This window comes from Lutzomyia longipalpis, chromosome 1 (assembly GCF_024334085.1).
Source record: "Lutzomyia longipalpis isolate SR_M1_2022 chromosome 1, ASM2433408v1".
Taxonomy (NCBI): Eukaryota; Metazoa; Arthropoda; class Insecta; order Diptera; family Psychodidae; genus Lutzomyia; species Lutzomyia longipalpis.
The window spans coordinates 19,664,907-19,690,507 of NC_074707.1; the positions used below are offsets into that span (position 1 = coordinate 19,664,907).

A 25,601-nucleotide genomic window follows, 5' to 3' on the forward strand; every position below is an offset into this window, starting at 1 on the left:
TTCTCATTTTTATAATATTTCCTGAATTGTTTCATATTGCTTTTATTTTTTAAATCTCTCTGCAATTTTTTAATTTCTTCTGTTCCTCTTTTAATTTTTTCCTAAATGGCATAAAAGGGTTGAAAATGTATTTTTTTTAAAATAATAACAAGAAAATAAAATCTGATTATCTTCTCAGTAAATTTTCCCAAAACCGCCACACTTTTATCCATGACTCACATCTCGTGTGTAAACATCCACATAGTCACCACATGTTTCCCACTTTCAGCATCCTCTTTGCACGCCCGGTGGCCAGGAAGCTCAGAGGGGGAGGCCCAAAAATAGCCACTAATAAGGCAAGTGCTAAATCAACAGAATTGACTCCCAAAGGCAACTTTCACACACCCATTCAGCTGCTCCCCCAAATCACGAAAAACTCACGGAGCACGGGCCATATATATTAAGGTGGCAGTGATGTGGGGGATGACTGTGGGATCGCACCCACGATCTCTGCGGAAATATATTGCTTTCCGGTCTGCCTCATTCAACCCCCTATGGCTGCTGCATTGAACAATGTGTGTGCAAGGGGGGTGTTTTTATTCCTTGAGAGGAAAATCTTGTTGTGTCATGAAAAATGAGAAGCTTCGGCTCATCAAATATGAGGGGATGGGGTCAGAGGTTGCCACATGAATTGCATGGACAATGAAGTTCTGTTAGAGAATTTGGAAGCAAGTGCATTTTTTTCTTTAGCCTCCCATTTCCCTTCAAGAAGCTCTGCAGCACCACGACCTGACCCAATGGGGGGTGAGAATTTTCATCCCCGGTGTAACTTGCAAATGAGGTTTGACACACATTTCCCCTGCAAGGAAAAGCGTGGTGGGGTGATTCAGTTGTAAGCGGGAAAGTGGAGAAGATGGAACGCAGGCGCATTGGGGGTGAATCCACAGCCGGGTGTATCCCTCACATTGATGATGATGATGATGATTTTGGTGAACCGGTACGTGGGAAATCGTCTGGCCTCGTTTAGTTCCCATCCGACTGTGCATGGAGTTGCTTGCTTTGAGCTTTTCGGGGGATTCGATGTGGCTGATAAGTCCCAAAGGAGCGCCACAGTGCGATCTCGTATTCAAATCCTACCCATAGGGACCTTCCCCGTGAGCACAGAGGTACTGCAAACCACCCCCATCGATTTAGGGAAGAAAAAAAACTACATTTCAGTGCCAATTTTGCACCCCTTTCACCCACACCATGGTTTAGCCTCTCGCGGTGCGCAATTGAACGCTTTCAGTGAGCTTTCGCGTGTGAAGAATTGCAAACATTCGATGATTGAGTGCATTTACCCAAACGGCCAATATTAAATGAGTGCGGTGCTTTTGTGAGGATTTAATTCACATACAGTTGAATGACTCCGGTGGCTTAGTGCTGGATTGTGTAGTAAATATTTGTCCACCGTGCGATGCGACCTTACAGTAATTTTATGCAAATCAACCTTCTGCCCACCCTGACTCGCATGGCTTTCCTCCACTTTCATCATTAAATCCTTCGAGTAAAAAAAAGAAAAGCCCTTGTGTTGTGTCTGAGTTTATGGGTATGAAAAAAAGTGAATAAAGGAAGTGCTGCAAAGCCCCCCGTCCTCAAAAGCACCCCCCAAAGTGGACTCATTTCAGTGTGTCCTCACCATTAATGTGTGTGACAGCAAAAAAGAAAAGCTCAACTATATGTAATGTGGAATGTGAAACCGGCAAACTGCGAACCATGCGCTCAAATTGAGATTGTGGAAATAAAAGAGCATTAAGGACATTATTTCTGGGTAATTGACAAGGAAATTTAATTAACCATTTTTCTATGAATGACCCGCTTTTCCAATGCATTTCACGTCTCATCGCATAAAAGCTCCTCATTTCCGCGCCACTCTTTTGGGCGGTGCTTTTAATTGAGTTCCACAGAGTTATGACTCGTTGAGGAGGATATTCTTGACGATTTTATCTCATTTTATCTGCCAAACTTTCTTGTTTTGAGAACTATTGAAAGGGAAAGTTTAATTTGTTCTGTGGGTGATTAAGAGAAAAAAAATCTTTCAGAACAATAAAGTAAATAAGGAAAATTGTCTTTGGTTTTCCGCTTTAAGATATTAATCTAAGATATATGCTCAGAATTGCTTGGATTAGAAAGAAATATAAATGAAAAGTGGAATAGGGATAAATTGAATAAAATTACTTCTCATTTTCTAGTTTCATAAACTTTTATATATAATTTTTTTTTGTCAATTTAATTAAACTACCTACGCGTTTAATATTTAACATGAGTTTTGTTTTCATTTTTTTGTTAAACATCCTGTAAAAAAAACAAGGATTAAAAATTTCAGTTTTTTTTCACAAAAAAAAATTCTCTGTAGAAGCTTTTCAGCATAAAGCTTTATTAAAAACATGAAAAGAACGAATTAATATTAATATTACGGCACAAAAGCAAACAAAATATTTTCAATGATATTTTTTTCAATTTAAATCGATGCAAATATTTGCAAACGAACGTTAAGACAATCGTTCGCAATTTCTCACTAATTTCATATCAATTATAAATATTAATTAAGAATGGTTTCAATTTTTCTTTAAAATAAAAATAATAAAAATATATTTTAATGAAAAACAAATAAATAAATTAAAACCAGTAGTAGAAAATTAAAAGAAAAAAATGAAGAACAAAATCAATTATAAACGTAATAGTCTTCAAATGCAAAATAAATAAACCTTTTCTTGTTTATTCAAAGCTCTTAAACTTTCGACAAGTTCTTGAGAACAAATACCTCAGGAATTTCAGAAACAAAATTTCCTAAATTTCTCTCATTTTCACCTAAAGAAATTCCTTTTCCAAATACTTCAAAACACACACACACAATGAGAAGAACATGAAAGAAAAACACTAAACTGCATTCTGCAGGAAGCTCATCAACTTGAGCTTTTCTTCCCAAAGAAATCCCATCAATGCACTATGCGGAAAATCAATTGCAACCACATACGGAACTTTCTATCAAAATGTGAAACAACACATTTTGACTATATCGGTTTATAGGAGAGAGTGTGGAATCAAAATTCTCTCTGTGAAATCTTTCATATATGTATGTACGGAGAAGTAAATTACGTGCTTTATGGAAGCAATTGCGAAGAAATTACACCCACCCCAAAATCAATACAGTCGTGCTCTCGTGGTAGGACCGTCGTCAAAATGACTTCTCCGCGGTAAAACGGCTTCAGAATGAGGAATTTTGCCTTCGCAGTGGGACAATTAGTATCCTACCTTTCCAATAGTACTAACTGTCCCACTGCGAAGGCAAAATACTTCATTCTGAAGCCGTTTTACCGCGGAGAAGTCATTTTGACGACGGTCCTACCACGAGAGCACGACTGTAGTTCGCTTCTGAATGTGAAAATTTCCGACGAGTATTTTGGGAGGGGTTTTGTGATTCCTTTGCACCTCAGTGATTTTCAAAAGGTGTGTGTGGGTGGGAAACCCAGTTGAGATCCCGGAAGCTGAATCATTATTCCTACTCATGTGCTTCCTAGAATGAACCAATGGGGGTCCTAAGATATACACAAACTCGCACTAACAAACTTCCATTATGTGTTTTGTGCAGAGCACTGCGAAAATTCACTCCATGCTGTGTTCGGAGCTTGGAAACCACAACGCAATTCCGAAATTTGACCCAAAATATCTGTAATGTGACACACCCCCTGTCAGGATGGGGAGAGAGCTTTTGCCCCACTAGAGAATGAAAAATGCCTGCAACCCGACAGAGCTAAGGCACCCAAACCACCTTCTCTTGGCAAATTCCAACTGTAGCTGGTGCCTATGTGGAAGATATTTGTCTCCTAAATTGGCGAAATTAGTCAACGGCGGCAATTGTTCCTTCAATCTCTTTGGCAGGCACACACACCGACTTTTCGTGTAATGGTAGGAATTGCTCGTTATTTCTCACGCGTGACATTCTCGTGAAATTAATTGGGACGATTGTAGGAGGAATTGAAGAGTGGAATGTGGGTTGAATCGTGAGCGTAGAAAATGCCAAAAGACATTTTTCCAGCGTGGAAAAATTGAGATTTTTCCATGCAAGAAAAATCCTTTGACTTTTCACTTTTATTACCCATCCAAAAAATTATATAGTAAAGATTTTCATGGGAAATTGCTTGAGAAATTATTCTCTTTTAAAACTCCATGAGTTAGTCTCCTTTTATGAAGTGATATTAAAAGTAAATTTTTTTTAATCTTAATTCCTTAAATTCTCCATGCGTTATAATTTTCTTATGAGCTTTTCCACATAAAGAAAAATTCAGCGAGAGTGGGTGAAAAGAGCGACAAATAAAGGGACAAAGAGCTGAAAAAATTTCACTTCCTGGACATAAAAAGTGAATCATGTCATTCACGAAAGATGTTAAAAATTCTTTTATTACCCCCCAATGGATTATTCTGCACCGAAAAGCTCACGTTTTTCCAAGAAAAAAAAACCCCCAACGCAACGGTGGAGGTACGTCTTGGGGCATTTTCATCCCTCTCACACACACACTTTACGATGTTTTTTCTCGTGGTGGAAAATAAAGAAAATCCTGAAGGGATACAGGCACGCAAAGGCAAAATTCGCAAAAGTGAAAATAAATCAAGCTCCTTTTCTCCGTTTTGTATGCGCCACATACAAGGGTGGGCGGGCAGGAGGGGGGTTGTGAAAAGACGAGGATATCCATTGTAATGCAAAATTGTGAAACAATGGAGCTTATTCTCACAAAAATATTTTCTTTTCTATCTTTTTCGTCTTACAAGGGATTTTGTAAGATTTGGTATTCCAGCAAAAAAATCTTTTATAGCACCTTTTTAGAACATTCCCCTCAAAACACCAAAACGTAACTAGATGTCGCTATTTGTGACGTTTGCAATGAGAAAATAAATAAAATTAATTCGGATCGAACTTTATTACAGGAAATTTATTGAAAAGGGACGTTTATTTTCTATTTATTTCGTCTTACAAGGGATTTTGTAAGGTTTGCTGTTCCAGCAAAAATTTCTTTTTCATTATTTTATAGTAACAGACCTCCGAAACTGGAAGTCGAAAACAGATGTCGCTGTTTACGTTGAAAAACGAAGTGAAACCGAAAATAGGCGAAGTGAAAAAAGTTAATGTAAACAAATAAAATGAGGTTAAAATTAAGTGAATTTATCAACAAAACACAATGGATTATTCGTGATTTTTGGTAAAAATTTAACCCTATTAAAGTATTTTTGCATTTTACATGATAAAGAGTTTTTTTTTTTAATTTTTTTATCTAGATTGTGATGGGAAAAATTGAATCATCTGGAACTTTTGAACGTCTGTGGCATCCACGGATTCCGGGAAGAGATACCCGGACAATTCTCAGGCAGCATAAAATGGTTGTTTAATAAGCAGAATCTTATGCGGAATGCTGGAAGCGGCTGGAAGCATTTGTGAAAGAGTAGAGATTGGTTGAACCAGCTCTACAGAATGGCCATAAAACCCATAAAAAGATGAAGTCACGAATCTAGAATATTCTTAAATAAAACGTTTTTCCATACTCTATCTTTTTGCTTTTAATTCTACCAATTCTACACTAAATATCTTTCAATGCAGCCTGTGTGACTACTGCATAATCTAATCATCTTCCTCAAGGCCAAGTCTCTGGAAATTATTGACATTCGTTGGCATAATTCCCAAAAAAAAATGGTCCGAATTTTTCCACATATTTCACTCGTATTTCACAATAGTTTTTGTTAAAAAAAAAAACAACCTAAAACAATTCCAAACACTCAGATTCATGTAAAATATCCGTCAAAGTAGTTAATTGCTGCCTATTATGACGATGAATCATACTTTGGTGGTCACAAAAATCACAAAAAGATTGAAAAAGCACCTCGGCAGGTCCTTATAAAACATATGATTTTGTAAGATTTTCTTACAAGTTATAAGAAAAAATTCGGCCGGAATACCAAAACCTTTTCTTTTCTATTATAGCAAAAATGTTTCTCGCGACGTGGTCTAAAAGTTGAACTGTGAAACTTTTTAGATCTTACAAATTTATAAGTTTTTTTTGTGAGAATGCCAAAAAACCTTATAACTCACGAATTGTAAGAAAAGAAAAGAAAATATTTTTGCCAGAATTAGCTCCAATATTTTCGCTTTCGCAACAATCCCAGGAAAAGCACACACTCTTCCATGTTTTTCTTTCGTGGGCATGAGGGTACAACAACACAAAAAAAATGTCGAACTGTGGGAATACTGCAGGGTGAGGAAAATGTTGAGAAATTAGCATAAAGCCTCGCTGCGGAATGGAGAACAAACGTGATTATGTTTTTTTTTTTCACTTCCTTCGCGGAGCTTTTCTCTCCACACACACACAACTCAAAAAACCCATTCGCGGAAAAAGCTCTTGCAATTTCAAATGCGAACTCTTGGGGAGAATTATGAAATTCAATCGCCTCCTTTTGGCTCGATTTAAAGTTGACGAAGAAGTTTAGTAGCAGATAAAACTGTAGTTGACATAAAATTTCAGTATTTACAACCCCCGCTACGCCCGCGGGGAGAAAAGCTTATACGGGGCACAACTTTTCCCGAAGCTCCTCCGCACGCTAAGCTTCCGCTTGAGACATTTTTGTGTGCAACAATTTTATGGGGATTTTCCAAGGTAGTTTTGTCTTGAAATTTAAGACCCAAATACTCCCGGATATTTTGCAAATAAACACCGATGGGATGGTGGAAAGTTCAAAACATGCAAAATAACTTCCGGGTGCGAGGGGGTGTATTTTGTGAGATTCTCAATCGCGTTCACGTGGGAGATAGGCGAAGAGATAAAAACATTATATGAACTTCAATCGATAAACAAGACATGAAAATGTTATTTTACATTGCTAAATTGGAATTTTCCTCTTTCACGCAGTATATATCGCGAAAATATGAATTTTATAAGCTCGCGGTGTCTATTTTAAATATCCAATTGGGAAAATGTTTAGAATTTATTCTGCAAAAATGTAAATTAATTGTGCAAAGTGGAAAAATTCAAAAAATATATTCCCTTTTACATTTTGCGGTTGGGCAATTTAAGGGACTAACGTTCAGTTATTTCAGGGTACATACAGAATAAATAAATAAATATTCGTAACGAATTTTTCTGGTGAATAAAATTATTTTTTAAAAAATTGTATGAATGTTTCTTTTGTGCAAAATATCCAACATTTAACATTTTTTTGGCATATTAATTGAAGGAGTTTATTCATTTTTAGTCTCTTCAAACATGTTGGAATTTTCTATTATAAGATACGCAAAATTTAAGAAAACCTGAAAATTTACTAAAATAATTAAAAGAAATCTGTTGTGAAAAATCAAAAATTGGGAAAATGATCCTTTCTTTATACTTGATTTAAGTTCTTTTTGCCCAAAGAGCATATGCTCACATGACACCTTCTTTTAATTTTCTTTCCATATCTTTTTAAAAAATCCTAAAACTGTTTTAAGTAGAAAATGGAAAATACTTCTGGCTCATATCTCGCTCTTCTAAATTTTTCTTTAGTGCTGCGCATCATCTTTGTTAATTGAAAACCAAAATGCATAAATTCCTTCCTGCAGAGTACGTGTTCATTTAAAAACATCTCCCTCTTGATTTGAAAAAAAAAACCTTTTACTGAAAAATTCATGATTTTTTCAGTGAATTGCTCGCTAAAATGGGATGAAGAATGAATAATGAATGAACAGCGGAGTAATAAATCTGTATAAGGGAGAATTTGGAATAATTATTCCACTATTTTGGGAATAAATTTCAAAGAAAATGCTGAGAAAACTTCATAAACTAATAAATCATCTATACGCACGATGAATCCTCCTAAACAATTAAGTTTCTGTTGATGAAAATGTATTATTTTTCCATGTACTATGCGCAAATTAATTTATTCTGCAAATTCATTGAGATATGACAGGCCTTTTTGCTTTCTTTATGTATTTTTTCTTCTCTGACTAAGAAGGAAAAATTCGCACATAGCAGTGGAAAATCCATGGCAAAGGCTCAAGCTTTCTCTGTTAATCCCTCTTTGCGCTTCAATTTCCACTCAAGTGGATGGAGCTTTTGTTAATATTTAATAATGCTTTCTGGGTAGTAATATAATGCTTTTGCACAGACATAAACTTGGGGATCTGTGTTCTCGGGGAAATTGGTGGAAAAATCAGGAGAATAGAAATTAAGCCACAAAAGGAATTTGAGAGTCTCCTCTGTCGCTTTCGAATCCGTGTCGTTCTTTTGAGCTTCTTGGGCCCTCTACCCACAGCCTCCCATCGCCCACCCACATCGCACAGAAACCACAGCGAGTGTTGACGTTGGGAAGAAAAACATCCCTAAATACTTAACATCAATCTTATCTCGGTGGCTGTCACAGTTTGAGGGACAAAAGCCAGGCGAGTGAAAAAAATATGAGAAAAATTTTTATAGACACAAACGACGCATCCCCTGCGAAAATCTCATGGCGTCGTAAATAGTTTTCCCAGGGCTCCCATTGGGGGTGGACGGGGGTGGGTTTTGATGTATTAGGCGAGAGCCTCTACGACAGATAGAATGGAGATATGAGCGACAAAGTTTTGACAAAGCAAACTTGCCCAATAATCTCATTTCGTCTTATGGCCAGAACACAAAAGTTTCATCCTCCTCCTGAGAATAAACGTTCTCCCTCCACCCCCTGCCGCCAATCTGCAACAGTTTGTCAGAGGCACATGGAATATTTTCCGATTAGTTGTTTCCATTTAAAATGCCAATGGGAAAAAAATCTCCTTGCCGGGTCATGCACGGGTGGTCTATGAAGGAATTTTTTTTGCCTATTTATGCAATATTCTTTTACCCCAAATGGGGGGTTTCATTTGCAAAGGAAATGCTTCTGTTGGAAAAAATTTTACATTTATACGAATTGTGTAATTTTAAAAAGGACAGATGGTTATGGGATTGAAATGCAAAGAATATTTATTTTTATAGAAATCATTTTTCCTCTTGGTCCTCAAACGGGGACGATTTATTCAGCCCCTCAATACACAATCGGGCTCCTTCTTCTTCACGTCATCAGGGGCGGCGTCTCTTGTTGTCGCGATACTCTGCATTCGCTGTCGCCGTCACAGCACTTCCTTCAGAAGCTCGAGATCCCGCGTCGTCGTTGATAACTTCTTTCTCCTCGCACCCAGGCCCGTACACAGATGGCCGGGTGATCCCAATTGCCGTGTGACGCAATTGACGACGTCACTAGATTCGTGGGGGATGTTTCTACCCCACGGGAAGGCACAATCGCTGGATCACGGGATGCCCAAGTTGAATTTCTTCGGCTCGGTGAGACTCTCCAATTTGACGGGGAGTGAGCCGGCTTGGGTGATGAATCACTGTCGTCACAGACGCTCTTCCACCTCTGCTGAACTCCCGAATTGTCAGGGAGTAAGTCGTGACACGAATTGCAGGTCACGAAAGGCTCCGGATGCAATCCCTCGCCTTGACAGTGCTCCCTAAATTGGCTGGGAGGCTGTCGTCACCGATGGTGGATCACTGCTGCTTCTGATGAGCTTCAAACTCCGCAGAACTCACTGAATTGCCTGAGAGTGAGTTGTGTCACAAGTTGTGGATCACGAGAGGCTCCGGATAAAATCCCTCGCCCTGGCGGAACTCCCAAATTTGACGGGGAGTGTGCAGTGGCACGGTAATTGCCACTGGACGCCAATTGCAGCAAATACTTCCGTCCTTCTGATTCCTCACCGCGGCAGGCGGCGTATCTCTTCCACTTCACGGGTGGCACATTTCACAAGATGGCCACTGGGGCCCAAGGGGATTTCGCCCCTGCTGGTACGTCCGACTCGCACGGAAAATTAGGTCTTTTCCTGCCGGTCTCCCAAGGTGTACTAAACTTTTCTCTGTCAAGAAGAAGAAGGCATATTAAATTGCCCCACCCCAAAACCCACATAATACATACACATACAAAAGATCATCGGCGTAAGTTGGGTTTTGGAGACTTATTTGAATTGATCGTTAATTCTCCCATAATGACAAATTTTCAAATTTTGTGCACGTTACATCACCCCTTTGTTGCAAAAGAAAACAAAAAGGAGAAAAAAAAAAGAAAAGAGGTTTAAATTACTCTATCAAAGAAAGTGATGCAACTAAATAAGAAAAGAAAAGGTTGGCGATGGACAGAATGGTTGGCTTTGGGGTACCTTCCACGTTCGGCATAAATTTATAAAAAGAAACGAACTTTAATAATTAATTATCCATTAGAATACCTCGGCATTTGAACATAATAAATTAAAGGGAATTCGAGCTGATCGCACCCAGAAGAGGTGAAAACTATGGGGATTATGTATCCCGCTCCTCCAAACCCTCGAGTGAATTTCACGCCCTTTAGAAAAGGTTTCGAGGTGGAAAAAGGCGAGGAAAGGAATTGGAAGGGAAATTAAGGAATGACAAAGAATATCTTTGTTCTGATTGCCCTTCTTCTTCAAAACCCACAGTCTTCTTCTCCTCAATCATGTAGATTGAGTTTCTTCAGGTTTATCAGACTCAAAAATACCATGAAATGAAAACAAAATTTACTGATTAACATCTCCTTCAACTTGTGGATCTAAGTTAACTTGCAGATCCTTAATTATTGCGAGAGTCACGAAAGTGAAGAAGGGAAAAATTGTTTTACTAGAGAGAATTAAAATTGGAAGGAAGGCGGTGTGATTCTTAATAAAGCTTCTTGAGCTTTCTTCAAACTGATGGTCTCTCTTTCCTTACCAGCATTTGCTATTAGCAACGCGGAACTGTTTGTGTGGGGAAAGGTGAGATGGACTTTACATTTATCTCCTCTTCTCTCTCTGATCCTTCCGCAAACTCGTAAGACATTGACTCACGCGCTTTGCATAACGTGGGCCTTGGACAACGGATTTGGGGGCGAAAGATCCTAACTGCGCTAACCACTGCTGGCATCTCTCGTTGGCTCCTCGCTCCATAAGTCTCTCGAGAACCTTAAGATTTCACACAAGTCCACTCGTCCATTGTCCCTTCTTAGCCGACACCAGCTCCCCACAGGAGCATCTCATCAGATGGTCTCTAGGCAAAGAATCTTCGACGCCGCTTCTCCTTCTCTCTCTCTCCTCCTTCTCTCTTCTCCTTCTCTCTTCTCCCTCTCTCTCTTCTCCTCTCTCCTCCTTCTCTCTCTCCTCCTTCTCTCTCTCCTCCTCTCTCTCTTTACTGAGCTCACCTCCCCTCGGCATTTCACCGGCCCCCCTACCCTATTTTTTATTCCACCAATCTCCAGCTCACCCGGAGGCCCCGAATTACTTTTCTCTCATTCTCTTTCAAAAAACGTAGACGGGGTGGAATTTAGGACATGGGCACGAACGGGGTGAACCTTCGATGAAGATTTGGCTTTTCAGGGCCTCGGCTCCATCCGTGAGATTGCGTACTGGTGGATGTGAACTCAGTCGCCGCCACCATTTGAGCAAAAGGCTCATATGCAGAGTTATCCCAGGTTGGTGTAAAGGACCACCCCTTTCATTGGGCTCTTTGTCAATCTGACTCCTGTTTTGCCTTTCTCTCTTCTTTTTCGCCGCTCAACTCCTCCACCACTCTTCAATTTTCGACGATTCCTTGCCTCGAGGTCACCGTCAGAGAGCACCTATGAAAAGAAGGAGACAACCTTGGAGGTACGCCGTCCTCGCTTTCCTGTGATTCATCCACGAGCCCACGAGAATAAGTATGGGTCCAGATGACACTTTTCTGCCCTACCATTGGAGATGGTCGCATGGCAACAAGAGGAAGGAATCTTTCTATTATTTCATGAGGGTTTTTTTTTCCGCGGACTAGACGAGAATGCGAAAGGAGTATTGACTCTACTAGTTAGGTGGGATGGGTCCTATGCATCTTGTGCATGTAATTTCATAGGATTGGGAAGGATAGAATTAATTGGATTCTGCCAAGTGCAGGGGAAAGAATTCGAGGAACAAACATCTCCGATTACGAATCAAACGAATGCCATCCGAAAGAGCTCTTGCCAAATAAGGCATGATACGACTCTGACAAATTTTAAAACGTGACTCTCATCAAGGATGTTCCAAGGCTGAACAACCATTTTTAGGGAGCAACCCTAGAGGTGCTCATGCAATCTTTCCTCATACTGCAACTATTGAGGAATCAACAATAATAAATTTTTAAATTAGCAATCTGATACCTTCCTTCCGGTTTAAACAAAATGAATAAATACGGAGAGAGTAAGAAAAGACAGTTAAAACCTAGTTCCAGCGGAACATGCTTTAATTTACTTCTCTCCATGCAAAATCTGTACAAATGGGCATTAACCAATCTCTAAATAGATTCAGATCCTGGTTTTATGGTGATATTGGATGATTGGAAATATAAAGGAAAGGAAAGAGAATGCAAGGGTCAACAAAGTCAAACCCTGGGGTTGGCGATGAATTTCAAACGAGATTAATAAAAAGAAAAGAAAGTGGAGGATCTCGAACCGACCAGACGTTCCCAACGAATTATCAAAAGAGAATCACCCATTTAGAGTATTAATTGTTCTCACAAGAGGCATCGAGGCAAAAGCTAATCAAGATTCATTGAGATCCTCACACAGAAGGTGCGAGGAAAGAAACCACCAACGGTCTCACATCTCAATGGAGTCGGATGGATCTGGGAGAAGGTACACATCTCCTCAAACCAGAATCCACGGCGAAACTTCGGGACGCATCCCAAAATTTTTCCGGCGAGATCTTCAAAAGGGAAGAACTCACATCCGAACTGGGTAAACCAGACTAAAGCTGGGAATCCCGTGGAAGGAGGCGCCACTTCACGACGGGGAAACAAAACGGGAGGTCTCGTGAAAAACACACGCCGAAAAACCACTGAGGAGACCTCCATCCCCGGATAGAAAATCTAACGCTTTAACAAGAAAGCTTTCCAAGGATGTTTGTACTACCTATACAGTAGGTTTAAATTACAGTCAAGCAATTCTCTTCCTTAAATTCCAACCAGCAATGCAAGCTGTTCCAAAAACATCCTTATCAAATGGAAAGCGCAAATTTTCCATCAACCCATCATCGAACGTCGAACGCTAAACGCAAGGACAGAGTTTACGATAAGCGATCCGCCAAATTCCGCTCAACCCGCTTAATCAATTGCTAGGCAAGATACGAGGATCGGAAAATAAACGGGCGCCCATCCTGAGTCAGCTCACATCGCATGCCCAACGCCCGATGCAGGGATCAGGAAACCGCAAGAATTAACAGATTCAAATTGAAAATTTAATAAAGAAACTTTAAATTAGGAAATTGTGATCGGGAAAACTTCAATCACAAACTTCAATCAGAGAACTCCATCAGGGAAATCTCAATAATAAAAAAAATCAAAAAAATCAAATTTGGGCGCCATATACCGAACCGTGTACCATCTGCCATGCCATTTAGTTAATATTGCAGAAAAGAATGAATTATTTAGCAAAATTCATGATTGCATCCAAAGTGCAAACTCTCCAAGTGCGAATTACAAAGTTCAATAAAATCCGCAAAAGAGCATATTGTACTACATGACGGTAAATATTTCAAAAATCAAAAATTCAAAAAGCTTTATACCATTAATAGCGTGTCAGCAATGCAAGCTGAACACGGAAATAATTCAATCCCCAAAAGAGCAAAATAATTTTCCTCATCTCATCATTGCCCGCAGGACGCAGCACGCGAGAAAAGCGGACACCCATGTTCCAGCAAATTCCGTTCAACCCGCTTAATCGATTGCCTAAGCAAGATACGAGGATCAGAAAATCAAAGGGCACCTGCGTCCGATAAGCCCACAGCGCATGCCCCACGCTCAATGGCGAAATGAGGAATCGCTCCAACAAATTAATTCGAAATGAAATTTAATAAATCAAAGTTCAAGGGGAAAGATAGCGAATTAAAAGATTTAAAATTTGAAATGAAATAATATTCCCCATCAGTGCACAATTAAAGAAAAGATTTAAAATTATGCACCGGTAAACTTTTAAAAATCATCTTCAAAAAAAATTTCAAAGGGAGTTGCCACAAAAGAATCCCCAAAATTTTTAGGGGGATAAAGCTTTACTTTATCTCTCAACTATTATCTCAAGAGAGATCACCGCTATGTGATAAGCGACCACACTTTGACCGTGGAGCAATGTCATGGCTCCACAAGGTTAAAAGAAAGTCAAAGATTTCTCCATTTCAGAATTTTACCCATAATTGCGAGAACTTCAATTTCCCGCCGTTTTCCTTGTAATAATTAACCAAAGGAAAACACTGATGATCCTGTCAACTCATTAAGTTTCAAAATTCACAAACACATAGAACACATAAGTTCCTAATTTGTAATGAAAATCAACTAAAAGTTGACAAAATTTATAGAATGCAAAATTTTTAAACTAAAAGATCTTCAAAAATTCTAATTCAATTTGTTGCCGTTACAGGGAAGAGACCTTTCAAAAAGGATAATGATTCAATCTCTTCATTCGTCCTGTTCGTGCAAATCAACCAAGAGGTTCTGGGGGAGGGATACTTGCCACAGATTATCCCTCTTTCGTCCCCAAAAAGGCTCTGAATACATTAATAAATTAATTTCAAATATACTCGCATGGCTAATTTACTTTAAGCAAAAATTTTGGATTTTAAATCCAAAACCATTTCTTCTCAAGAGAAAAGAAAAAAAAACGGAAAAAAAAAGAAAAATTCCTTAACGCGAGTTTTCTTTCCAGCAAGGTGGCTAGAAGAGCCCAAAATTGCTGGAAATCTTATTTCACTCAAGGGGAACTTTGTCAATGAATTAATACAGAATGCAAAATTGCATCGAAACACAAGTTTTTCACTAAAATTCTAATTGTCGGTAGCTACCAGGGGCATGAGACTTAAATTGGGTACTTACCTGGTTCCACCGCTGGTTGGGCGCCATTTATAGAAATCATTTTTCCTCTTGGTCCTCAAACGGGGACGATTTATTCAGCCCCTCAATACACAATCGGGCTCCTTCTTCTTCACGTCATCAGGGGCGGCGTCTCTTGTTGTCGCGATACTCTGCATTCGCTGTCGCCGTCACAGCACTTCCTTCAGAAGCTCGAGATCCCGCGTCGTCGTTGATAACTTCTTTCTCCTCGCACCCAGGCCCGTACACAGATGGCCGGGTGATCCCAATTGCCGTGTGACGCAATTGACGACGTCACTAGATTCGTGGGGGATGTTTCTACCCCACGGGAAGGCACAATCGCTGGATCACGGGATGCCCAAGTTGAATTTCTTCGGCTCGGTGAGACTCTCCAATTTGACGGGGAGTGAGCCGGCTTGGGTGATGAATCACTGTCGTCACAGACGCTCTTCCACCTCTGCTGAACTCCCGAATTGTCAGGGAGTAAGTCGTGACACGAATTGCAGGTCACGAAAGGCTCCGGATGCAATCCCTCGCCTTGACAGTGCTCCCTAAATTGGCTGGGAGGCTGTCGTCACCGATGGTGGATCACTGCTGCTTCTGATGAGCTTCAAACTCCGCAGAACTCACTGAATTGCCTGAGAGTGAGTTGTGTCACAAGTTGTGGATCACGAGAGGCTCCGGATAAAATCCCTCGCCCTGGCGGAACTCCCAAATTTGACGGGGAGTGTGCAGTGGCACGGTAATTGCCACTGGACGCCAATTGCAGCAAATACTTCCGTCCTTCTGATTCCTCACCGCGGCAGGCGGCGTATCTCTTCCACTTCACGGGTGGCACATTTCACAAGATGGCCACTGGGGCCCAAGGGGATTTCGCCCCTGCTGGTACGTCCGACTCGCACGGAAAATTAGGTCTTTTCCTGCCGGTCTCCCAAGGTGTACTAAACTTTTCTCTGTCAAGAAGAAGAAGGCATATTAAATTGCCCCACCCCAAAACCCACATAATACATACACATACAAAAGATCATCGGCGTAAGTTGGGTTTTGGAGACTTATTTGAATTGATCGTTAATTCTCCCATAATGACAAATTTTCAAATTTTGTGCACGTTACATTTTGCATGACCTCATTTTCTGCATTTGCATACTTAGCAAAAGATTCCGTCTTTTTTTCTATTTAAAAAAACATTATTATAAGCATAATCTGTTTGGATTAATGTTTTTTTAAAGCTTTTTTTTTGCTATTTATTCAAACTAAAGTTATTTTACCAAATAGAGAGGGATTTAGTTTTATAGAATCTTCTCCTGTTCATCCCTCCCATCGATTGCATAACGTTGCATCTTCAAAAATTCATGCAGAATTTAAATTTAGCTTTTCAATATAATTCTGTATTCAGCACAACTTTGCAAAAGCTCCTCTTTAGCCCTGAATTCTCAAAATATTGCAGCTTACATGCCCATATCTCGTAATCTCCCACTGCAATAACCCTTTAGATTTCATAAAACTTTATAAGCTTACTTCCTAGAATATTTTGTAGAATTATTAAAAATCATTCTATAATACACTGAGCACTTTCAGTGAGCTTTTTCTGTGAGCTCTGTGAGATGAAGGAACATGCTTCTGATTAAGAGAGTCCCGCACCAACCATAGCGATGATTCAGCTTGTGTGTGCATCTACAATTCCCATAATTCATCTCTGGATCATCTCCTTCAGCCATCGCTGTCCGATTTCATGGTCTTCATGGTCTTTTTATCTCTTTCTGTCGGCGGATGAAGCTACGGAGGAGACCTCAAGACATCCTTTCGCCCATACAGGAAGATGAAATAAATTGTGATCGTTTCTTTTGATGCTTTCATCTTTTCTCCACTCCCCCATCGGGTCGTACATACATACATATCTCTCTAAGGGATTGAGGCCATACGGGGACCGTGTGTGTGTGGGAGGGCAAGAGATGACTTTCTGCATAAAGTGAGATAAAGAGGAAAAATTTTAGACCCTCATTTCCTCATTCTGCAGCACTTTTTGCCACACACACACACTGGCATAGCTATTCCTGTAATTTATCTAGAGGGGGGTTGGATGGGACGTTTCTTTTTTGCTGTGTATCCTCTTTGCTAAAATTCGGGTAGAGACCATCGCCACATATCTCTCAATATCACTCAATCCCATCTCGTGTGACACGGCGAGGGAAAATTCAGGACGACAACACCAACTTTCCCCACACACAGAAATTCACCCATTCAACCCCCGAGGGGGTCAATGCGATGTGAGTTTTGCACACGAAGTGGTTCTTCATGCATTTGCATGAAGAGGCACTCCTTCGGCACTCGTGAGTGGCTGTGAGTGATATATTGAATGCACTTTTCACATAAATGGGAAGCTTTTGGTAGGGCCCTGGGCAACCCCTTTTCACGCTTCAATTATTGATTTGTCACGCGCATCTCGAGGATACTAAGCCATGCCACCCCACCTCACCCCATCCCCCACTCAAACAGCACCCACGCTTCGAATTGATCCCGGTCGTCGTGTTCCATATACACTGTTTTCCAACCTTGCTTTTCTCTCCCTGGCATTTCCTGCATTTTCCCGGCCCCATTTTTCAAATCAACCTGAAGCTTCCCTCTGGGTGCTCTCACGGCACAAAAAAGCACACGCTGCAGCAGATTTTGGGCAGGAATGTTTTCCCTCCAACACCAAAACACGGATATTTTTCCTCGAGGGGTGAAAAATTATTTTTAATCTTACACAGAAAATCTATTTTGCATACAGTGGAAACTTTTAATCTCGCAGCATTGTCTTTTTTTGCCCTACTGTAAGCCCAGTGTGAGCTTTTAAATTCATCCCTTTTTCCTAAACTGTGAGCAGTGCAATATTTGTAGGAAGCTCCATAAAATTGTTTGCCATGTGGAGAGGATTTAGGAGGTTGCTCACAACATTTTATGCACAAGGCTTTTTTCCAGATTTTTCCAGAGCGGAGAAAATTTAGCTTCATCATTCATTTCAAGTTTGTTTTTACGGAGAAACTATACGACACTCACTTGAAAAGAATTTAATTTATATCGTGGCTTAAGTGGTTGTGAAATAATAATAAATTCGTGGAAAAAGATTTCACAATTTAGCCCAAATTTTCTTTTCTCTTCTTAAGTCTAAATAGGTTTTAAATATAGCAAAACTTTCTCATTCATTTGTGGGCTAATTAGTGCCCAATATTTGATCAATTATTTTGGGTTAAATAATCAAATTGAAAAATTAAAGAACAGAAAACTAATCAAATTGATTAAAAAAAATCCTAAAGTTAAACAAACATCTAATTGACTCAATAAAATGTTTTCTAGGATATAAAAGTCAAACATGTGCTATTAGTGCAGCCAATGGGGCCATAGACACAACACATTGACTATTACACAAAATTCTCAAAAAGGTTTTCCACGATTTCCGCACGTTCGCTTAGAAGTTAGAGCAAAGAATATTTCCCTTAATATCCAAAATATCCCCATTTTCCCTCCTTTTACATTTCTTTAATGCTGGCAAAATGACTCGAAAGCTTTAAACGCCATCCCAAAATACAACCATTCACTTGATGCGGCAATCAAGAGCATTGAGGAAAACGTTTTGCGCAAAAGTTTCCTCTTTTTCTCAAACCAAAATATGAGAAGAAAAGCGATTTGAGGCCTCTTCGGGGAGTATTTTTTTCCCTTTAGGAATACCTGCCCATGTGTGACACAGAGCGTGGAATGTTAAGATGATGTAGCTTTCATGGGGAAGTTGCAATTCCCGTGAGTGTCGTTAAATGGTGTGCGAAAAGCATGTAAGAAATGTGAACAATTTGGTGACAAAAGAAACCCAAATTGCCGCAAAGTTCCTTACCATCCTCCGTAGAAGCCAGGGTGATGCCGGTAGAGTCGTGTAAATGCTGTCGAAAATGCTTGTGGATGGGCCCATAAAAGGCGCGCACAAGTGGATGGAAAATGAAAAATAACACACTCATTCTATGGGTTGTTCTATGGGTGTCAAATGAGTATAGGTACGACGACCGAGGGGTTAGAACCTTTTGCGCAAACTTTGTCTCTCCTCCACTTGCACAGGGAACGAAGCGGAAGCTAAAGGAGGCAAAAAAGTGCCCTCAAGTTGATTATGTTAATGCACAATCAACGCTTTCATTGTGGCCGTGCGCAGGTGTTGTTGACTCCACTCTTGGTGGCAGAATTAAATTGTGCTCACACTTCCGCCAGCCAAGGGGGTCTGTTGTGTGTGTGGGACGAGGGGGTCTGGGGGTGACTATGTCAACTCCACAAGGGAGCAAGAAGATTCTCAAGATCAACATAAATAATACTCCGTGTGAGTAATTGTTTCTGTCGCCGTAACTCCGCTTGTGGTTGCCACCAACTTTTGCTTGTGGGAAGAAGAACTTTTTCCGCTTCCGCCCTGTGCTTCCATTCAGCAATCTGGCCGCTATGAGTCGAGATTAATGGGACGATTGTGACTCGCTAGCTCTCTCTCTTTTTGGTAAAAGGAAGGCAGGCAAGCATATTTTGTGACTTTGCTCGAGGAGCATTGTCAAAATTAAAATTGTCCCTCCTACAATGGAATACTTCCTCCAGAGGAACTTTCTCCTTATATTATATGTTCGTAATGATCTCATTTTATTAGAAGACGGACAGTAATTTCCCCGGCAGGACACGAGAGACAAGAAGAAAACCTGTGACTGATGGTGCTATGTACAAAGGGGCATCTAATTAAGCGAATCTCAGGGGTCTTAGGCAGGAAAATAGATTTTTTTCTTTGAATCTACCATAATCCTTAATAATTATGCGATTCCCCTTTAGTCTTTAAAGGAATTTAAACGAAAAGATTGTGAATCTATATTAGATTTCAAAAAAAATACTGAGAATTCTTGAAATATTCAGAATATTTGTAAAATAATGCGAATATTTAGTAAGAATTTATATAAAGAATATTCTTGATGGAGCGAATATTTGAAATATTAAGAGAAATAGCGTCGTTTTAGAGGATATTCAGAATATTCCTAATTGAACAATTCTATAGGCAAAATCTCAATAAATTCCGTATTTTCCTGCATTTTCTTTATTTTCGCCAAAATTTTTCCTTTCATCTGTCCGCTGCATACGTTTGAATAATATTTTTAATTCACAATTTAAAAAAAATCTACCAACAAATACCAACAACAGAAAACAAGGAAAAGAGATCATTTATTTAACATTACTTATTCACCCCTTGTGTGATGAAATGTAAGCACAATTGTGCATGAAAAATGGAATCATTTTTATCATTTGCTACCCCAAAAGAGTGAGCGAAAGAGGAAAATAATCTTCCTTGGAATTACACAAAATGCTCTGTCTCGCAATACTTCAACTTTCTACCAGTGGGAGGGTATATATTCCCTCCAACTCATTAAATTTGTACACTTTGCTCAATTGCAGGAAATTCATCACAATTGTGAAACGAGCGGTAACTTTCGCCCCACTGCGGAGCTGATGAAAGAGCACCACACCGTGTGCTTCAGGGGGAGAATCGTACAACAGCACCACACCCAAAAGAAGGGCCCAGGCCAGAAAGCTCCGCTGAAAAGTTTCACTCACCCACATTCCCTATAAGAAGAGTATTTATTCCATAGAGAGAAAAAAAGAAAGTGTGTGGTTTGAGGAAGAGACGAATGAACAGGAGAAAGTAGTTGTGAAGAAGAGGATTTGAGTTGTGTGGCACAAGGGGTGGGATGAGATGAGGTGATAAAATCAATACTGGGTGATGATGTGCTGTGATTTGGTTGGAAATTGTGAAGCACAGGAGGATATAAAATATGAAAATAAGTGACCGGAAAATGTATTGTACGGTGAAATCCATTTGCACTCTGTTTGAAGTACCCAAAGCTTGGTGAACCTGCTGGCACTGCTGCCTCAACCTCAAACCACCTGGGAGTGTTGAACGAATCCACATGGCGAACGGGGTGGTGCCCACAATGGCGCCATGTGTTCTTGGCCTGCTCCTCCTGGCATTCAACTCAGGTATGTACATTTTACAATATATAGCAAAAAAAAGCTCTCAGGGTCACCCTCACACCCTTTCCAAACGATTCCTCTTGAGAAGCTAAGCTAATCCTAAACGCAAATACAAATGTGGGTAGGAAAATTGAAGAAAAATCACTCGACAGCCACTCCCTGAGCATACAAACGTGAAAGTCCTCCAAGAGAAAGCACTTGCCGCGTTTTAGCTAAGAAAAAAAACCACCCCCACTCGCAACCACCCCTAATCCTCGTCACAATGGGAGTGCAGAAAGCTCCCTGGGACTCAGTTGAAATTGCATCGTGAAGTCGTCAGTTTGTCAGCAATAAATCTTGCGACTTCTCCATCTCAGTCTATGTTTTATATCAACAACGAGCCTCACCAAGCGAAGAGGCTTTTACGACCACTCACCCTCCCTTAAACGGAGGGATACCGCACGAAAATTGGTGTAATCCATCTCCGGCGACAAGGGGTGAATGCCTCCATGGTAAATACGCTGCCCTCTCCCTATTCAGGGTCAATCAATTCGCGTTCCATAGGCGATTTTTCTCTGTCCCCTGAATATTTTACACAGACGAGAACCAAAAGCTATTTTTGGGGCTATAAATGTGATGGGTTTCAGGGAATGGAGAGAGAAAAAAAAAGTCATTTAAAGACACTGAGGAAAAGGTTTTGATCCTTTGAAAATACCAAGGGGTGAATAATACGGAAAAGGCTCTATAGATATTTCCTGATTTTTTTTTTAATTTTATTATTTTACGGCCGCGAACTTCATGTCCATAGGGCCATATTTCCTGATTTGATTTTTGAGATTCTGGCAAAGGTTATTTCTTTTTATTTGAAATGTTTGATTTATTTAATTTAAAATAAATCGTTAGGAAATTTTATTTTTGAATACAAAAATCAAACATTTGTACCAGTGCGTAGTATGAATATCCCAAAAGCTCTCTAGCATTTCTTTTTTTTTATTTATACGTGAAAACTCGAATTAAGCATCAAACTAAGCTTTATCTGAAAGACAATTTAATCCATATACCGGCATCACAATTTTCTCATCAAATTTGTGATTGTTGTGCAGATTTCAGAATTTTTCATTCATTTTTTTTGGGATTTCGTGATATGAGCAATACACTCAAAAACAGCTTAATCTTAAATTGATCACATTTAATGGAAATTCTAATATTAGAAATAATCATATTGGATGGCAGCTAAAAAAATATTCCTGTCTAAAATTGAGTTTTAAATTAGAAATTTATTCTTTTTTGCGAATCAGAGAGAAACAATAAGACCAAAAGCTCTCGAAAGTAAAATTCAATTCAAAAGCTTTAAAAGTTTTTAATTAAAGAGCTTTCAGTGTTTAAGAAAAATTATTCGGATGAATAAATTGTTGTTTTCCATAAATATTATCCACTCAATACAGTAAAAATTGCACCTATTTTAGGAATTTATTTTCCTTATTATTCACGGAAATACCTGTAGATTTTCAGTTTCTTTCTCATTGGAAAAAAAAAAATCATTGCAACTGTAAAAGAATGTGAAATATTTCTCACTTTATCTCACTGAAATTCTTCCTCATGACAAAGCATTTCTTCACACTATATACAGTAAGAATTTCCTCTGAAAGAACATAGTGCAAAATGAAACTTGCATGGAATTTGTCCTAGCTGGACTTTTAGGATGACAATGAAGAGATATTCGTTGAGAAGGGAAATTTTTTGTGCACTCTATATAATTCTTTTTCTCACTGCCAGAAGATTCTCCGGAAAATGTCGGAGAAGGAACTTCTTGCTGGTGGATGAGAGATAATCATCTGAATGGAAGTCGCACTTCTTTGGTGGAAATTCAAGCGAGGAACGGTGACAGAGTGTCTCGAAAGTTTTACCCGGTTGGCAAAAAGCTCACTTAGCGAATTTGTCCAGTGGGTGTGGGGAAAATATACAGAGTTTGGGGGAAACTGGGAAATAATTCATCTGAATAATTAGAAAGCCACTAGGAAGAATTCTCAGCTACTCAATTGGGTGCTTTTCCACCCCTCAATAAATAATTGTATGAGATAGTGGGAATGAAGACATTGCTACTTCCTCCCCTGTCGTAGCATATTGATCACCCAGACGAGCTTTGGAGGTGATAACATGGAATTTACAGAAGGAAAAGTCATGTCGTTTGTAAAGTCCTGGGCAAAATTCTTCCACAGAAGAAGCACAATTGAAATCAATTTTCTTAAATTGGGACTTGCTATATATTTAGGTCCTTTTGTGGGAGCTTTCAACAGCCATTCTGTCTTTTTTTGTGTTTCACGAAGCTGTCGTGAATAGTTCCGGGGATCCACCCATTAGGCAACACTCTGTGGAAGTTTTGTCATTAAAGCCACCCCTTTTGTGTTTGCCACACACACCAAAAAGCCCCCTCAAGAGAGCTCTTGGGCGACAAAGTCACGAAAAGGAAGTTTAAATAGCGCCTGTCCCCCTACCGCAAACAATTTTGTCTTCATTTTGGGCAACAAGGTGGGTGTTCCGTGTCCAGGTGAATGGACATGTTTTTCATCGTGTCACAGAAACGTGACTGGAATTCCCGGTGTGTGTCGGGGCACCCCCCACGTGTGTGTGGGAAAAATTTATTGACACATTCCCTCAATATTTTGATAAACACTAATAAAATGCCAAGGAATTGGGCGATAAAGTAAATATTTTTTCCCCTATTGCTCGGGAAAATTTTCTTTTGCGTATCTTTTCCCCAATTCAGTGGGGAGCCACCTTTTTGGGGAATGTTAAGGGAATTTGTTTTTCTTTATAATATTGAATTTTAGGGTATATCTTTAAGGGTATTTTTTTAACCTTGAAGATTTTATAAAGATTAGATTGATTTTGACTTAATAGACGTAATAAAAGCTTTTGAAAAAGCTCAGAAAGACATTTAAACGCAGGAGAATTTTCTTTTAAAATGAATAAAAATGAATTAGCTTTTATATTTTCAGACTTCTCATCATTCTTCATCCCCCAATAAATTCAAACAATTCATAAAATAGAGGAAACAATGCCTAAAGGCTCTAATAAAACTCAATGTATTGCAGGGCAATACTGAACAAAGCTCGCATATTTTTTTTAACTGGAATTCATTGCATTTTTGTAGCACAACCATTTCCCGAAAGTATACTCAATTTTAAAAGCTCTGGATACATTGGAATTTTTTTGGTTTAATTTCGATTCTATCTATTGGCGTGAAAACATACAATTCTCTTAATTTAGTTGACAACATCAACTGGGGGGTGGTTGCAGCAAAAGCTCATTTCCACCCCAAATTGCGTTTACTGAAATGAAGAGGAGTGAGAGCTACCGTAAAAAAGCTTTGATTTATTTAAAAATCAATACTTTCACCCTTACTGCCCTTTGAGTCATTCAACCCGCAGGTGTCGCTTTTTTAATTAACGAAAATTATGGGAGATGCCAAACGCAAAATGTCCACTCGGTACACTGCTGAAAAATGTGCTCAAAACATTTTCAGCTGATGATGGGGCGGTGAAAAAAAGGTGGATGGTGAGATTGCAGCATATAGCAGTTTGGGAGGGAAAAAAAAGAGTTCATGATGGCACATCATGCCTGAAATAATTTTCGGACAAAACACACGCCACAGTTCCCATGAAATGGTTGGTGGGGAACGGGGTGGGTGGCGGTGGATGGGGTGAGCTTTTATTATGAACTGTAATGCGAGAACAGCATCAAAATGTAATTATATGGGGCGGCAAATGGAAATAACCTCGACGTTCTCGGATGCCAAGAGAAGCGGGGAAATGTGTGGTGTGTGCGGGGGGTGACGGCGGAATTACGGGAATGAAATCTCAACCACGAACCAACCCCTTCTGGGTCCCAACTAGAATGCCAAGTGTCCGGACATCAACTGTCGGACCGGCAGCACTGTGGAGTGTTTATTAACGCCCTCAAAATTCGCTCCAGCAGAGAGCTTTTAACGAGCAACCATACACTATATGTGGAAATGCACTCGAAAGCTCACTTTCAATCATAATTTTAATTAATTTAATAACACACACACCGTGTCTCTGGAGGCCTCATTAAATTCCATCTCTTTGCTTTTCCTGTGTAGTTTTTTTTTGTGTGTTGATCTAAATCGCTCGCTGCAGAAAAATCCATTTTATACTGCAATGAATTTATTGTGGAGGCACCCAGTCGGGGAGAGAGATAATGAAAATATAAGGGGTGTAAAGAAAGCAATGGAGGGAGGCAGAAGAGGTTGAACAAGAGGGGTGCTGAAAAGCATGCAGAGAGTACATGGAACGTCTATGGTAATTTTTCTTCAACCAAGGGGTTGACTCCTTGAGCTTTCCCCATTCATACCCGCGACGAGATGGTTTACTTTTGGGGGGAGTGAAAAAAAAACAGCAATAACAGAGAGAATGAGAAAAGATACACAAGAACTCTTGACAATATTTTCCCCCAAGAAAATGGGGTTGGCTTTTAATGCAGAAAAAGCTCCACAAAAAGGAATATTTCTCAACACAGAATGATCAGCCAAAATGTAATTCCTTTTGGCAAGAGGGGCGACCACAATATAAATAGAATGGTGCGAATTGAGGGTAAATTGTGGTACGAATTAGAAGATTGCACAAGAATTTTCTTATTTGCGTGCTTTCCCTGGGAATTTTCAATGTTGTTTCAGCACTTCAT

The 25,601-nt window shown here is 39.6% G+C and overlaps 1 protein-coding gene and 1 long non-coding RNA gene across 4 annotated transcripts in view; one reads left to right on the top strand and one right to left on the bottom strand.

Annotated features, from left to right (window-relative positions):
• The first annotated feature begins 1,004 nt into the window (after positions 1 to 1,004).
• Positions 1,005 to 25,601, top strand: part of LOC129796858 (zwei Ig domain protein zig-8-like) — a 73,359-nt gene continuing 48,762 nt past the window's right edge. For 2 of the 3 annotated variants that reach the window (XM_055838978.1, XM_055838979.1), the window contains exons 1-2: positions 1,005 to 1,789; positions 20,343 to 20,924. In XM_055838978.1, coding sequence (XP_055694953.1) covers positions 20,855 to 20,924 — 70 coding nt within the window. In that variant the 5' untranslated portion in view covers positions 1,005 to 1,789; positions 20,343 to 20,854. The remainder of the gene's footprint in view (positions 1,790 to 20,342; positions 20,925 to 25,601) is intronic. The other variant, XM_055838980.1, reaches the window with a different exon arrangement.
• On the bottom strand, positions 8,994 to 15,880 carry LOC129796902 (uncharacterized). The gene is made up of 2 exons (XR_008751281.1): positions 14,904 to 15,880; positions 8,994 to 9,904 (listed from the first exon to the last, which is right to left on the bottom strand). It is a non-coding gene; the product is annotated as an uncharacterized LOC129796902 (long non-coding RNA).